General features: G+C 51.8%; 1 protein-coding gene across 4 annotated transcripts in view; it reads right to left on the bottom strand.

Moving 5' to 3' along the window:
- Nucleotides 1-665: 665 nt before the first annotated feature.
- The window catches only part of LOC116940112 (uncharacterized), a 32,239-nt gene continuing 15,879 nt past the window's right edge, over nt 666-17,025 (bottom strand). For 2 of the 4 annotated variants that reach the window (XM_076065465.1, XM_076065464.1), the window contains 5 exons: nt 13,107-13,217; nt 11,905-12,130; nt 11,311-11,432; nt 5,014-5,762; nt 666-1,585 (listed from right to left, as the gene is read on the bottom strand). In XM_076065465.1, the coding sequence (XP_075921580.1) occupies nt 1,516-1,585; nt 5,014-5,762; nt 11,311-11,432; nt 11,905-12,130; nt 13,107-13,217 (1,278 nt within the window). In that variant the 3' untranslated portion in view covers nt 666-1,515. The remainder of the gene's footprint in view (nt 1,586-5,013; nt 5,763-11,310; nt 11,433-11,904; nt 12,131-13,106; nt 13,218-17,025) is intronic. The other 2 variants (XM_076065466.1, XM_076065467.1) reach the window with 2 other exon arrangements.

Below are 17,025 nucleotides of genomic sequence, written 5' to 3'. Positions count from 1 at the left end.
GAGAGAAATCGAGCGGCGGTAATGAGGTACAGGTTGTGCGTGTAAAATATGATGCGGTCGTATGGCGCCCACACTGAGGAGGTTGAGTAGGGGGCGGCGGGGGGGGGGTCACAGGGAGTGCGGGGAGTCGGGGGTGTGGAGGCAATGGCTTTTGGCCTCAACCCAATCCCATCTCGCACCACGACACCATCACAGCGTGGGGGGGCACTTTCTTTTCCCATCGCGAAGGTGACGCGCGCCTTGATTTATCGCGGCGTTCCCCATCATCACCCCACCGCTGCGTGACGACGCAGCGCAAGGTGCGGGCCCACGCCCGCGACGACACCGGAGAGCAGAAAGAGACGCAAAGCGGCGGTCCCTCGCTCGTTTGGCACGAAGTTTTGCTTCAGGCGTGGCGACCGTGAATTCCGCCACTGGCGCGGGGTTGTTTTTTGTTGTTGCTGTTCTCGCGAAAAACGAGGGCGGTTGTTCGGGAAGGGCGCGCGCTACGAAGCGAATCACAACGGCGACTCCTCGTGCGCGGAAATCAAGTGACGTTAAAATAAAAAAACAAATCAATCACTCTTGTTGAACACCACAACACAACACCGCACTCTGCTACAGCAATTTCCCTGCAGAGAGCGGAAGCCCAGTCTATCGGGTTTGACACAACCGTGCCCATGGCATTCGCAGTAAACACACGAGGAATTTATTTTTTTCAGACTGACAAAGACAAACACTCCCATTAACCGCGACACCACCGCTCCCCGGTGGTGGGGGAGCGGTGGTGCAGTGGTTAGCGCTCTGCGCTATAAACTCGGTGATTCGAGTTTCCATTCCCGCTCACGGCCACCAACACCGGTGACGATTATCTGAACCTGTCCTTGGCCTCCCATAGGTAGACTCGGCCTCAAATGAGTGCCTCGTGGGGTTTGTAAACATCGCCACTCAGAAGACAAAGGCGGCCGGGCATGATACTAGCCACCCATCCCTTCGTGTGTTTTTCCGGCCTCATTGGTGTTACTCGCTAACAGCACTTGCCCCACACAGTCTATTGCGGCTATAAGGGGGATCTTTGTCTATTTAGACTGAACACACCCAAAAATGTGTGCGTATACGCACACACACACACACACGTGTGCGTACACAAGCACACACACGTGTACGTACACACACGCACACGTGTGCGTACACAAGCGCGTTCACCAACAGATGCTCGCCCTCAGCGGCATCACGAGCGGTGGGCGACTTCTCCCCTCCTCGTTCCCTCTTCGGGACGCCGCTCGTTCCCCGCGCCACCTCACGCCCCTGCCGCGGATGAGCGCCAATTGAGGCGGCTCCTCCGCGCCACTGCCCTGCATTTGAATTTCCTTGGTGGTCGAGAGGTGGTAGGAGGAGGTGGGAGGAGGTGGTAGGAGGTGGAGATGGGAAGAGGTGGGAGAAGGTAGTGGGAGGTTGAGGTTGGAGAAGGTGGGAAGAGGTGGGAGGAGGAGGTGGAAGGAGGAGGTGGGAGGAGGAGGTGGCAGGAGGAGGTGGTCACAGCGGGTAGGTTGCAGCTCCCATGCCAGTTGCCCCCCACCGCGCTCTGCGTGACGCCTCCACCATCCTAAGGGAGGGTAGGGGAGGGGGGGGGTCGCACATCAGCGGGACGCTCAGCTTCCTTGCCACGCGCCGCACGCCGATCCCTTTGTATTTTATTGCCACTTCTCTTCCACTAACCGCGCTGTCGGGAGAAGACGAATCTATACGGAACTGTCGCAGAGTGGTATCGACATGCGGGTCTGAACGACGGACTCTTAAATCCCACGTAGGAGCAGAGGTTGTGCACCGTAGAAAATGAAGATGATGATGATGATGATCAGACGGATCTCTGGGATGCGCAAGACTGCATCGGATGAGAACTGAAGAAACGAGGAAGACAGTCGGAGCGCTGGTGCCCATCTCAGGCGAACTGAATGAAAGTCGACTCATGTGGCAAGGGTGATGCGTCACAAAGGAGAAGAGAGGAAATCCGCACGGGATAAAGAAGGGGGTGGACGTGGGAGCGCCAGACGCAGGGCTAAGAAGAGGTGATGTGAAGAGGTGAACCGGTATGTGAAGGATAGTCGAGTGGACGTGGGGATGGTGGCTGAGGACAGGAGTGGGGATAATGCCAGGAAGCAGAAGCACAGCAGTCGTCGGGAACGGACTGTGGCGTAGGGTTGCTATGAATAAGGGCCAGTGTCCGAAACGTCGCCGATTGTATATTTTTATTAAAGGCCACAGCGTTATGGACGAACGTCCACGCTAGAGGCACTTCACATTCACACGCACCCTGCCGCTCATTGCGTTACAGTAAAACCGAATGCATTCGTTCTCGGGAGCTGACATTTTTCCAAATTAAATTCGGAAACCAAATTGAATGCGATGGTGTTAATGGTGGCCAGCCTGAGGCCGTCACCTCCCTATGGTTAGTTTATCCGGGAGCGCCTCACTGCGTCTCCATTCTCTGATTCGGGAGAGCTCTGCTACATTAGTGTGTTTGGCACATTTTGTTTGTATGTATGCATGTTGAACTTATTTCGCACCGTACGTAGCCAAACGTGCTATTTGGAAGTGCTGGGGAAGGACAACAACTCCTGTTTGATGGTGCGCCCCTTTGTACGAGAGGAAACTGGAGTGCCGGGGGAACCCCCCCCCCCCCCCCCCCCACGTTAGCGAGCGGAAGACTCTCAAAAAATCTACACCCACCAGCTCACGAACCCATTTAACCGCAGGCCAGTTGAAGTTCGAATTTGAACCCATTTAATCACAGGCCAGTTGAAATTCGAATTTGAACCCATTTAACCGCAGGCCAGTTGAGGTTCGAATTTGAACCCATTTAACCGCAGGCCAGTTGAGGTTTGAATTTTAACCCATTTAACCGCAGGCCAGTTGAGGTTTGAATTTGAACCCATTTAACCGCAGGCCAGTTGAGGTTTGAATTTGAACCCATTTAACCGCAGGCCAGTTGAGGTTTGAATTTGAACCCATTTAACCGCAGGCCAGTTGAGGTTTGAATTTGAACCCATTTAACCGCAGGCCAGTTGAAGTTCGAATTTGAACCCATTTAACCGCAGGCCAGTTGAGGTTTGAATTTGAACCCATTTAACCGCAGGCCAGTTGAGGTTTGAATTTGAACCCATTTAACCGCAGGCCAGTTGAGGTTTGAATTTTAACCCATTTAACCGCAGGCCAGTTGAGGTTCGAATTTGAACCCATTTAACCGCAGGCCAGTTGCGGTTTGAATTTGAACCCATTTAACCGCAGGCCAGTTGAGGTTTGAATGTGAACCCAGGTTCTCCGTTCGTGGCGGCTTGGTGCTCGATCTCCGGAGCCACCCAGCTCCTGTTTTGTAGAAATGTTACCACGAGTTGTGGGTGAACAGGTGGCGGGGAAGTCCGCAGGTGGGATCTGCTCGCCAGGAGAGCTCGGCATTGCAAGCAATTGATGATTTGATTCTGGGAGCCACCTAATTACTGCAGGAAATGAACAAAGTGCAACCATCTGCTGTAATGAGGGGTATTAATAATATAAATAAATAATGGAAACATCACGATTTGCAACTGGCACAGAGTTTCGCCCGAATGTACAGACGACGTCCGTGCGCGGCTCGGGCGTGCAGGCAGCCTCACGGCCCCTCGCACCGCTCGTCCGTACAGCTCTTGCCTGCAGACACTCCTCGAGAAACATGCAAGACGCTCCGGCAAGACGAGAGAGCGTTGTGTGATGGCAGTAACAATCAAAATTCCCAAAATTGCTCAGAAAAAAGCCAAACGACTCGCTGCTCTGATGAACACTGAGCAGTCCCCATCTCAATCAGTGGCCCTCAGGCGGTGGTGTAAATTCCACATTTCTATGGCGGCGAGTTTATGGGACAACCGTTGACGACTTCCCAGAAAGTGGAACTTATTTTTCCAACCCTAGTAGATGTACAGTGCGCAGTGAAACTGACCGTTTTTAAATACCATGAGCCGGAAATCAGCTGAGTTTTGTTTTTGTCAATCACCTGGCCACCTGCTTAAAGAAAATAAGGGTCGCGATCTGCACTACGCGGTGCTGAAATATTTGGACAGCTCCGTCTAGGCTCAGTGCGCACCGTGCCACACCCCCCCCCCTCCACCACCAGTGTGTGTGTGCGTGCACTTCGCTTATGGGGAGCGGTAGTGTAGCGGTTAGCGCTACGCTGCGCTACGAATCTGGCGACACGAGTTCGATTCCCGCTCACGGCCAACATCAGTGACGATTATCTGAACCGGTCCTGGGCCTCTTCTAGGTGCGTAAACATCCCCACTGGGGAGACAACGGCGGTTTCGGCATGGTGTTGGCCACCCACCCCCTCGTGTGCCGTACCGGTCTTAATAGATGCGCGCTAACAACACTTGCCCCAACAGTCTGTTAAGGCTATACGGGGGAACTTTGTGTTAGGGGGAGGGGAGGTATGTGTGCATGTATGAGAAACGGAGAGAGTGAGAGAGGGCTAGACGGCTGTATGATTGAGTGGAGTGTGTAATCAGATCAGCACTCGGAAGGCAAAGGCAGCTGGGCATGATGTTGGCGATGCCACCCCTTCGTGTGCCGTGCCGGCCTTCATCGGTGCTGCTCGCTAACAGCACTGGCGCCAATAGTCCGTAGGCTGTCCTCTCGTCTAACACCATTTGAGACTCGGCTCCAAAGAAAGCTGTCTCTGGTGTGAACCAACCAGCGTCGAAGACAATGCATCATATTATCAGTGTTTTTTTTGTTTTCATTCTGACCACAAGTATTGTGGTTAATGCAGACATGATTCATTGTAAAATGTTTCATTTTGGTGTATTAACATCTTAACACAACCTGTTTTGTTGGCAGAGAAAGGGGAAAAACCTATTCTCATGTACGGGGGATCTTTGTCTTTGCCTGCACGTGTGGGCGCGTGTGTGCGTGGCAGGCGCACGCCCTGACCGGCCGTGTGCCTCCACCTCGAGACGCGTTCCTAGTGGACGGCGGAGAGCGATTGCGCCGAACTGAGCGAGTCACCTGTAGCCAGCGCTTGGCTCTGGAGGGCGGTTGCCACGGTCCTGCTTCAGCTGCTCCTCAGGCTTCTGCTGCTCAAGCTTCAGCTTCTCATGCTTCAGCTCCTCATGCTTCTGCTCCTCATGCTTTTGCTGCTCCTCATGCTTCTGCTGCTCAAGCTTCAACTTCTGCTCCTCATGCTTCTGCTGCTCAAGCTTCAGCTCCTCATGCGTCAGCTCCTCATGCTTCTGCTGCTGCTGCTCATGCTGCTGCTGCTTCAGCTGCTCCTCAGGCTTCTGCTCCTCATGCTTCAGCTCCTCATGCTTCAGCTCCTCATGCTTCTGCTGCTGCTGCTCATGCTTCAGCTGCTTCAGCTGCTGCTGCTTCAGCTGCTCATGCTTCTGCTGCTTCTTTAGTTTCTGCTGCTCATGTTTTAGCTGCTCATGCTTCAGCTCCTCATGCTTCTGCTGCTGCTGCTCATGCTGCTGCTGCTGTTCATGCTTCTGCTGCTGCTGTTTATGCTTTAGCTGCTGCTGCTCAAGATGCTGCTGTTCATGCTTCTGCAATTCCGGATTGTGCAGATGCTCATGCTTCTGTTTCTGCTGCTTCTCCTGTAGCTGCTGCTGCTGGTTCTGCTGCTTTCGCTGCTTCTCCTGTAGCTGCTGCTGCTCGTGCAGACGCCCATGCTTCTGGTCGTGCTTCTCTTGCTGTTTCTGTTGCTGCTTCCCCTGCTTGTGGTGACGCTGCTGTTGTGGCTGCTGCTGCTGCTGCATCTTCGCAGCCACCCGGATGCACGGTGCCGCCCCATGAGAGGTCATGGAATGAAAACACAAACATTGGCATCGTGAAGTCAAAGAAACAATTTGAAGATGTCACGCGTTGAGGACACTGCACGTTTAGCGCGTCTTAAACATCCGATCCAGCCGTGGACAAAGGGCGGCACCGCGCGTCATTGTCACGCACGCGTACTCATCCTACAGGCGACGGGGGGCTTGGGGTCCTTGTCGGCACCACTGCACTATGAACCCAATAAACCCGAGATTGAATCCCAGTCATGCCCAATATTCTAATCGAGTGATGTCTGGACTGGGGCTGGGCGCCTCTGCCCCCCCCCCGTACCCCACCCCCCGCCCCCACCCTCCTCCCCAGCCCCTAACACCTTCAACAAACCGGACTGACCATTACGGTGAAGTATGGTCAAACACACCCTTAAGACCGACAATGAATATGGGGATGCCTTAATCCACCAGTGGATGAACAATGAGGCAAAAAATATGATCGCTGATTATGATATATCATCATCAGCGATCAATGATTAAACTGTCAGGACACAAATCGAAATGACAGCGTCGATATGATAATTCATATCCAGGCTGTTATTTATAACAGGATCTTCATAAGCGTTTGACAATGCAAATCACTTCGGTTGAATTCACTTGTGAACGCATCAACACCACCACCACCACGACCATTCCGACCACGCAGCCAAACCTTCTCATTCAATGGCATGAGCGGCAGGTGCAACAATGGGGCAAGTTCATTACCACCTCCCACCAGCCTCTGTGAACCCAGCAGCGTTCACGGGTAACCGACAACCACTCAGTCGATCGGCAGTGTGGTGGGGTAAAGTGTGGCTACCCCCACGTGTTGCAAGACGTCTGGTCAGCGAGCAAGACGAGTCCAATTAACCTGAAATACGCCCGAGAGGAGTGGCGCCCGAGAGCTGTCTCGAGTGGAGGCGCTTCTGCCATCAGTGGCACTTTCAGGGCTGCGCCCGTACCTCACTATTATTACAGCCATCACAGCAGGCTGCAGCAATTCCAACACGATGACCCTGCGGTGCCATCACTACAGCCCGCATACTCATCAGTTTGTCGTCCTTGTCCCGCCCGTCCGATTGGCACGGTTGACTACGTACGGCGCGAAAGAAGTTCAACATAGATACATCACTGCAGACTACAGTAAATGTATATAGTCCATCAAGGTCCTTATGATGGTCTGATCTCCAACTGCTCAGCACTCCCAGGTCTGGGTTGCGCTCTGTTGGTGATGCGGACGTGGCACCCAAGCTATGGAACGCCTTGCCACTTGAAATCAGGAAAATCGGGGTTGGTAGTATTATTAAAGTCTGCTATGAAACCCAATCTCTTTAAAGTGGCCTTCCCTCTTTACTTTGGTCGGTTGCCCCCTGGTTCTGTTTTTGTTGTCTGCTTTTCATGCGTTGTGCATTGGGATCCTCGGATAGAATGCGCATAATACATTTGAATTCTTGTTGTTATTATTATTACAGATATCTAGATGCAGTCTACACATGTGACGTTATGAAAGGATCGGCGTGAATCTCACGCGTTCCGCTTTGTGAAAGGAAAAAAATAAAAAAATTACGACGAGGAGACGCGGGAAATACGGGTCTCCTCGTTGCTGATTAAAACGTCAGGCAGGGGCATGCGGCTGTGAGCGCGCATTCATCCACAGCGGCGTCAGCGTGAAGAGACGCCCTCAATCACCGCGGTGTTTGATCGCCCACGCGTTAATCACCTTCCCGCGGTTCTCATTTGCGGACTTTCTCTCTCTCTCACTCCAGATCGCGGATTCATCTCGAATCCATCTCGAATCCATCTAGAATCCATCTCGAATCCATCTCGAATCCATCTCTCCGAGGTTGTGGCACCTGCGCCGTTATCGCACCTGTCCCCCCCCCCACCCACCGCGACTCCATCACTCCCCCTGGGCTCCCGTGAGTAATGTGGCCTCGAGGACCCTCTTGGCTGACGTCCCTGAGATATGAACGTCCCGCCGGAGCCACTCTTCGTGAATCATCTCTCCACCCCCCTCCTCCATCCCCTGTGGCGTGCGCTCTCATCCACTGCGGGGGTCCGTGGCTCTCTCGTCGTGACCCGGTCATTTCGAGCAGAATCCCTGCACGATGGCACTCGAGAGAGAGGGAGAGCCCTCGAAAGACATTCCGTGTCCACCACCCATTATTTATTTACGGCAAGGACTCTGCTCAATATGAACAAATCAATGACCGGCGAACGACAAACAACACCAATTTGGAAAGTGCCGAAAAGTAACGGCAATTACAGAAGCGTTACAGTAAATAAAACCGACATTTCAGGGTAGAACGGGGGCCAGGGGCAAGGGAAACATGACAGAGTTGTTTGTTGTTGTTGATGTTGTCAGCCAGCAACTTCCCACTGCTGGGGAAAGGCTTCCGACACATTTTCTTCCACCCCTCGCTCGCTCTCCTGAGTCGCTCCAGTCCAGTAGCGGACTCCAAACGCAACCGGGGCCCAGCACCAACAACAACCACGACACCAACAACACCAAAAACCACCACAACAACCACGACAACAACCACGACAACAACGACAATACAAATAATAACAATGACGAGCCTCTGTGACAGCCGGGGCAACGTCAACGACTCTCTGGGCCTCCTCCTCGTCACCCGCATTTTGTTTCCTCCATTCGTTCAAGACGATGCGTTGCCCTGCCCGCTCGTGAGGGTGAAGCTGCCGCGTGACTCTTCCAGCTCTCGAGTGAATCCTCGTGCGAGTCTCCCCTCTCTTGCTGCCCCTCCCCCACTGACCCCCTCCCCAACCGTGTCGTTCACGATGGAACTGCGTCGCCTCCCATCGCCCCCACGATCGTGATTTGTGTCCCCGCGACAAATTGCAGCTACCCTGTGCAGGCAGGAACAGTACGGATAATAATAATACGGCTAACAATGCACTCAATAGTGGTTTATATAGCAGACTGTGTACTACGGTAAAGTCCCAGTCTACTTTCAATGTCAAGTTGACACCGAAATTTACTTTCGTATATTCTGCACACGGTCCCCGACAATAGCTTTGTGCACATATAGCAGCATTTGGAAATTAGACATGCTGATGAATTCCAATGAGGATGATGACACCGTTATGCAATTGGCTTACTGTGTTACTGTTGCTGCTGCTGCATTGAATGAAGAGGCCCCACTGTTAGCTAAGAGGAGCCAATGGCTGTCATCTTGACATCAAACGCAGGCTGGGACTGTCTCTTGCGCGTTTGTTGCAGTCCCTAACGCCTCGTGGCGTGTGTTTATCGCGCAGTCGATTCAGCACCATGGACAGAGCCTTTGAAAGGGCTTCGTCTAAATAACTTCTCGTAGGTTTGGATTAAATGCTCATATATTAAATCCAAATTAAATATTTGGCTTCGAATCTGAAGTGTTCCAGGAAGCCATAATAGGCCTCGCTTCTCTGAGTGCTAAACTCTTCTATGTTACCAGGTAAATCTCACTAAGCTATTAGCTCTTTTTTTAGAGGCGACCTGGCCCCGTACGATAGCTGATATCATCACACTTGGGAATTTATATAAGCAGCCAATAATTATCTAAACGCGTGTTGTTTATAATCATGGAAGGCGAAATCGGAGGACATGGAGAAAAAAATCCACGCGACCACCACGGGGATAGAGAGAACACGCAGACGCCAAATACACAACAGGTTTCTTCAAGGTCAGGTGTCGAACCCACAACCTCGTGCGTCACAGAAGATGACATCTCCTTGCCATGACATCTCCTGCCGGTATCGTTTGGGCTGCCAGCCCCGTGCCTCTCTGCGTTTCACGGCACACGACGCGTCCTCTCGTACCGCGGTTTCATTCCAGCCTGGTCTGTCTACGCCAGCGAGTATCCCTACACTTCGCCACACGGCATCCTGTATTCCTCTACTCTTGCTACGACTGTGGCTCTTTTGTCGGATATCACGTGCTCCAGTCTAGCGCCTACTCCAGACTCGGAACATTTTCTGTGTATAAATTAAACCCAGTGTGGCACCACTGGTGCACCGTGGAGAAGAGACAAACAAACACTTCGGACGCACGCACGCACACAACTGCGCACACATGCTCGCTCGCACTCCCACTCCAGAGATGACGGCAATTTCTCATCCCTCCCGCCTCCCCGAGAGCCGAGTGACGGGAGAGAGAACTGAAACAAAAACAAGAAATTGACAGGGGCACTTTTCTCGTTCGCTCGCGCTCTGTCTCTCCCGCAAGAAGATTGCGGCGTTTTGAGGCAGCTGTTTTGGCGGTGGTGGCCGAGGCCCCGACGATTACGGAGCCGCCCTCTCAACGCCCGCCCGCTTCGCCGAGATCAATGCCGTCGCCAGCACGCGGCGTGGTGGCGCGTTAGCGCTCATACGCAAAGGCCTCCCCCCCTTCCTCCCGCCCCCCCCCCCCCCGCCCCTTCAAAGTGACAGCGCTCGTTACAGAACCGGGGCGGCGATGCACCGTGCCACGGGTTGGCCCCATCTCAACCTTTACAGCATCACCGCGTTTGGTGGCTGGCGACACGGATTTGACACAGCCACAGCCCCCTCCCCCCAGCCGCCGCCACTCTCGTTAACCGTGTCCGGAATAATGAGTGGCGCCTCCAATTAGTCACGGCCCCGTCTCCTGCCTCCACGTGAGAGCAACTTCACGTTATAATCACATTCATTAAACGTAACGGGGTGGAATTGTTTTTTTGTTCGGCCAATTTGTGAAGTAATCGCAGGGGCAATACCACGGTAGGCTTTTCGCTTTTTGAAATGAAAGCGCCGATTTAAATCAGAGATGTAACATTATGGTAATGATTTTCGCACAAAGGGAGAAAAGGGCAATTTCTGGATTGTTAACGGAAGGCTATTACCTTTCTTATATTCACGTAATTTACGCTGCATAGGATTTGTGTAAGATCACAATGTTTTCACAGAACTGCCATTGCCGTCTTGCATTGCATTTTCGAAAATGTCCCGCACGCACCAACGCGTTCCAAATCTGCGTTCAAATGTAGCGAGGGGCGCCGCGTGGAGAAAGGATGGCCACGGCAGAGACGGAGAAATGCAATCAGTTCCTGTGCATGATGGATGGATTTTTGGTAGCAGCAATGGACCGTGAGGAGTGGCAACATCATGGGGGGTCTTAATCCAGCAGTGGATAGAGAGTAGCTGATGATGATGATGGCGAGGGAGAGATGGTGAGGTAGTGGTGGCTTAATCGTCGGTACATTTCATTACAAACTCAGTGACCCCAATTTCGATTGCCTGTCGTGAATAGCCATCCGAATCTCTTCTGAGCCTCTCCTCGTCCGACTCAGCCATGGATCAGTACTCGGTGCGGTGCAAAAGCATCATCAGCACTGGAAAGACAAAGACGGCCTTGTGTGATGCCTCGCCTCTCCACCCCATCGTGTGCTTTGCCGGCCTTACTCGGCGCTCACAAGCAGCGCTTACCACCACGACATTCTAAACGGCTACATAGGGGGGGGGGGGAGGAGTGGTAGTAGGTGGTCACCTTGTGGGCTTCAGGGGGGGCTGATTGGAGAGACCCCCTCAGAATCTCCGGGCTATGCTCCAGTCCGGGGCACGTGGTGTCAGCGCCGGGCTCGTTCCCTCCTGCATAGACCGGCACCTCACCTGTCATCCCAGCACATCACGTGACCCGGTACATCACCCAGCGGCACCCCACACACACATACGTCGCATCGTCCATCAACACAGCAGGGGCGATGCCATTGGGAGGTTTACACACTGCACCAGGTACTTATTCAACTTGAGGAAGGCGCGGGACCGGCTCATACGTATGTCACTCGCCACTGATGCTAGCTACTGCGCCACCGCTGCCGAATCCACGTGTACAACGACAAAGATCCTCCTGATGATCATAGCAACTCTTTGGTGAAGTGATGTGAGCCAGAACCTATTGTCAGTCGCAAGAGCCGCAGTTTACCAACAAGTGCCAGGGACGTCTCCCACCAGCGTTCAAGCTCTCAGGTGACGTCTCGCTGGCCGGGGGTCACGGGACAGACCCAGGTGCTACGGGTCAGCCGGCTGTGACGACTTGCAGATGCAGCAGCCGTTGATCAACGCACGTGGCGGCGCCACTCACTGTGCCGCTGTGGTCGCGTGAGCTTGTTGCCGACGTTCTCGCGGCTGGGCCCCCGCTCGCGTTGGCCGGAGGGCGATTGCGCTCGTCTCCGCGGCTGTTGCGGGGGCGAAGCGGGGAAGACGTTCCTCCACACGCGAGGCGCAATGTCCCTGGCCGGCGACGGCTCCTCCAGGCCGCTGACGCACGCCATGAACTCAAAGAGAGGGTCCGAGGTCTGCACGACACCCTGACCCCAACACAAAAAACAAAGCAAAGATCAAAGATCTCCCATATAGCCTTAACAGACTGTAAGGGCAAGTGCTGTTAGCGAGCACCTATGAAGCCCGGAACGGTACACGAGGGGGTGGGTGGCCAGCACCACGCCCGACCGCCTTTGTCTCCCTAGTGGCAATGTTTACACACCGCACCAGGTACTCATTTGAGGCTGAGTCGACCTAGGGGAGGCCCGGGACCGGTTTAAATAATCGTCACTGGTGTTGGCCGTGAGCGGGAATTGAACCCGGGTCGCCAGGTTCATAGCGCAGCGTAGCGCTAACCGCTACACACGCGTGCGTGCGACTTCACGTAGTCAGCTGTTTACTAATCGAGCCAAAGTGTAAATCCGGGAGACGGCAGCCGTGGCCGAGTCTCACTCAGTCTGTGGGCTGCATGGAGTCATTCCCAGCTTAGTGTTGGACAACTAAAGCAGTCAGGCGTCAGTCAGACGTCAGTCAAACGTTCCGAATCATTCAGTGTGGGTGTGCGGGGTGTGCACGTGCCCCCCCCCCCCCCAACTCAATGTCACTCTACCTCTCTGACCACTCTCTGTGCTCTGAAAAAGGGAGATTGCTCAAAACGCCGTTTGCAACATACTTTTTTCGTATTTTAAGGCCACGGTGTTATTGATAAAAGTGTTGACTTTCAATATCATACAAGACTGGTGGATCAGAAGACCTCAGTGAATCTCAAAATAAATAAATGTATTCCTCAGTGCGCTACAGTCATCGCGGTAACATTAGGGAATGGTGGTGGTGCCGTACCCAGCTGAGGGCCACGCGTCGTCATCGTCGGTCTCGGGGTGCCGTCATCATCGCCCTCCGCGATTTCCAGGCCACCCTCGACCGTCGTCGGTCATCGGTGGCCGAAATCGAATCGAACAACTTTTGTCGACGAATACTGTCGACGTGAACCCCCACGAGCAAAGTCAACACCGCACCACACACCTGGTCGCCCTGGTCCTCCGCAATCTTCTCCTCCCCTTCCTCCTCCTCCTCCTCCTCAACCTCCTTCTTCTTCTTCTCCTCCTGCTTCTTCTTCTGCTCTGGCGTTTGTACCTGGTGGCACAACGCATTCTGTGAAGGCGGGCGGTGGTGGTGGCTATGCCGCACGTGGCTGCCTGTGACCAGCACTGTTTTTTTTTGGTGAAACTCCTTTCCCGTTGGCGTCGAGGAGGTGCCATACCCAGGAGAAGGTGATACACAAAGTGGACTAGTCGCCATCCGTTTTCATCTGTGCGGGGATAGAGCATTGCCCGCTCGCACAAAGCGTGACTTTTCTCCGGTTTCCTCCCACGAGTACGATAAAAAATAAACTAATCATTAGTTGGCTGCAAAACATCTTACAAATCAAAACCCAACGCAGGAGCCTCCTGAAAAAGAGTCCTGCTATTCAGCGTGGCCTTCCTGGACAAGTAAGACAACGTGAGTAATCATGTGGTTCGGCCGCTAGCCCCACGTGTTCGGTGAAATCGGCGTCACCTCGTCGGGTTATCGCCCGCTCGCCAGAGTCTCCAAAACGGAGTGAGAGAGGTGTCCCCCGAATCAGTGGCATCAGAAGTTGTTCGTCGGTGTCAAAATACTCGAAGCATCTCAAGACGCCGTGCGGGACAAGCATATTGAACATGACAGGGGCACGTTCAGACAAAATAAGCAATGAATCCATCGTGAACGCACACACCGAGCTACAGGCTATGCACAAGCCGTCTTAACAATAACAACAACGAAGACGACGATATCAATTTATATGGCGTGTAAATCTAATTGCATCTCGCAACGCTTTCCAAAATGAATAAAACAAACTCAATTCGCATAGCAGGGGAATGATGGTGTTGGGGGGGGGGGGGTCGTGGCAGGCAAACAGAGGAGAGAGCGAGAAGCATTAAATGCGCCACAGCCTTGGACCGAGCAACCGGGGCCCAGCATCAATAACAACAACATTAAGAACATGAACAACTATATCAGCAACAACATCAATAACATCATCAATAACATCAGCAACAACATCAGCAACAAGAACATCAACAACATCAGCAACAACATCAACAACAACACCAGCAACAACATCAACAACATCAACAACAACATCAACAACGACATAAAAAAACAACACCAACAATAACCACCACGACGAGCCGTGGTGGTCCCAGCGACTGAACAAAGGCAGCGACGTCTGCTCCCTGCCTCTCCCTCTCTCTATATCCCTTTCTCTCTCTCGAGGGCAAGTGAAGTGGCGTTTCCAACTAAACTTTCTTATTTCGCAGATCAAACGCAACGCGGCCTTTTTGTTTATTGTTGCACGAGGGACGGAACATTGCGACGTTTGGTTATCCTCAAAGAGTAAGCGCACGCGTCGGAAAGACAACGCATGGCTCGCGCCGCTCTCATCACGATGCAAAGAGCTCCAGCGTGTTGGGGCTCGGGCAGACATTGAGAGACATTGGAGAGACATTGGAGAGACATTAAGAGACATTGAGAGACATTGAGAGACATTGACAGACATTGGAGAGACATTGGAGAGACATTGGAGAGACATTGAAAGACATTGAGAGATATTGGAGAGACATTGAGAGACATTGAGAGACTTGGAGAGACATTGATTTACTTGGAGAGACATTGAGAAACATTGAGAGACATTGGAGAGACATTGAGAGACATTGGAGAGACATTGAAAGACATTGGAGAGACATTGGAGAGACATTGAGGGACTTGGAGAGACATTGAGAGACATTGAAAGACATTGGAGAGACATTGAGAGACATTGAAGAGACATTCAGAGACATTGGAGAGACATTGGAGAGACATTGAGGGACTTGGAGAGACATTGAGAGACATTGGAGAGACGTTAAGATACATTGGAGAGACATTGAGGGACTTGGAGAGACATTGAGGGACTTGTAGAGACATTGAGAGACATTGAGGGACTTGTAGAGACATTGACAGACATTGAGAGACATTGGAGAGACGTTGAGGGACATTGAGATACATTGAGGGACTTGGAGAGACATTGAGAGACATTGAGAGACATTGGAGAGACGTTGAGAGATATTGAGAGACATTGAGGGACTTGGAGAGACATTGAGAGACATTGAGAGACATTGAGGGACTTGGAGAGACATTGAGGGACTTGTAGAGACATTGAGAGACATTGAAAGACATTGAGAGACATTGAGAGACATTGAGAGACTTGGAGAGACATTGGAGAGACGTTGAGAGACATTGAGATACATTGAGGGACTTGGAGAGACATTGAGAGAGATTGGAGAGACATTGAGAGACATTGGAGAGACATTGAGAGACATTGGAGAGAAATTGAGAGACATTGAGGGACTTGGAGAGACATTGGAGAGACGTTGAGAGACATTGAGAGACATTGAGAGACATTGAGGGTTCTTGGAGAGACATTGAGAGACATTGAAAGACATTGGAGAGACATTGAGAGACATTGAAGAGACATTGAGAGACATTGGAGAGACATTGGAGAGACATTGAGGGACTTGGAGAGACATTGAGAGACATTGGAGAGACGTTAAGATACATTGGAGAGACATTGAGGGACTTGGAGAGACATTGAGGGACTTGTAGAGACATTGAGAGACATTGAGGGACTTGTAGAGACATTGACAGACATTGAGAGACATTGGAGAGACGTTGAGGGACATTGAGATACATTGAGGGACTTGGAGAGACATTGAGAGACATTGAGAGACATTGGAGAGACGTTGAGAGATATTGAGAGACATTGAGGGACTTGGAGAGACATTGAGAGACATTGAGAGACATTGAGGGACTTGGAGAGACATTGAGGGACTTGTAGAGACATTGAGAGACATTGAAAGACATTGAGAGACATTGAGAGACATTGAGAGACTTGGAGAGACATTGAAGAGACGTTGAGAGACATTGAGAGACATTGAGGGACTTGGAGAGACATTGAGAGACATTGGAGAGACATTGAGAGACATTGGAGAGACATTGAGAGACATTGGAGAGAAATTGAGAGACATTGAGGGACTTGGAGAGACATTGAGAGACATTGGAGAGACGTTGAGAGACATTGAGAGACATTGAGAGACATTGAGGGTTCTTGGAGAGACATTGTGGGACTTGTATAGACATTGAGAGACATTGAAATACATTGGAGAGACATTGAGACACATTGGAGAGACATTGAGAGACATTGAAAGACATTGGAGATACATTGAAAGACATTGGAGAGACATTGAGAGACATTGGAGAGACATTGGAGAGACATTGAGGGACTTGGAGAGACATTGAGAGACATTGGAGAGACATTGAGAGACATTGAGAGACATTGGAGAGACGTTGAGAGACATTGAGAGACATTGAGATACATTGAGGGACTTGTAGAGACATTGAGGGACATGTAGAGACATTGAGAGACATTTAGAGACATTAGAGAGACGTTGAGAGACATTGAGAGACATTGAGGGACTTGAAGAGACATTGGGAGACATTGAGAGACATTGAGGGACTTGGAGAGACATTGAGGGACTTGTAGAGACATTGACAGACATTGAGAGACATTGGAGAGACTTTGAGGGACATTGAGAGACATTGAGGTACTTGGAGAGACGTTGAGAGACATTGAGAGACATTGGAGAGACGTTGAGAGACATTGAGAGACATTGAGGGACTTGGAGAGACATTGAGAGACATTGAGAGACATTGACAGACATTGAGGGACTTGGGGAGACATTGAGGGGACTTGGAGAGACATTGAGAGACATTGAAAGACATTGAGAGACATTGAGGGACTTGGAGAGACATTGAGGGACTTGGAGAGACATTCAGGGACTTGGAGAGACATTGAGGGACTTGGAGAGACATTGAGAGACATTGAAAG

This window comes from Petromyzon marinus, chromosome 7, assembly GCF_048934315.1.
Source record: "Petromyzon marinus isolate PM22_M1 ecotype Great Lakes invasive population chromosome 7, UKy_Petmar_22M1.pri1.0, whole genome shotgun sequence".
Lineage (NCBI taxonomy): Eukaryota > Metazoa > Chordata > Hyperoartia > Petromyzontiformes > Petromyzontidae > Petromyzon > Petromyzon marinus.
Note: the sequence above shows the minus strand (reverse complement) of the source record. Positions and strands in the feature narration are given on the sequence as shown.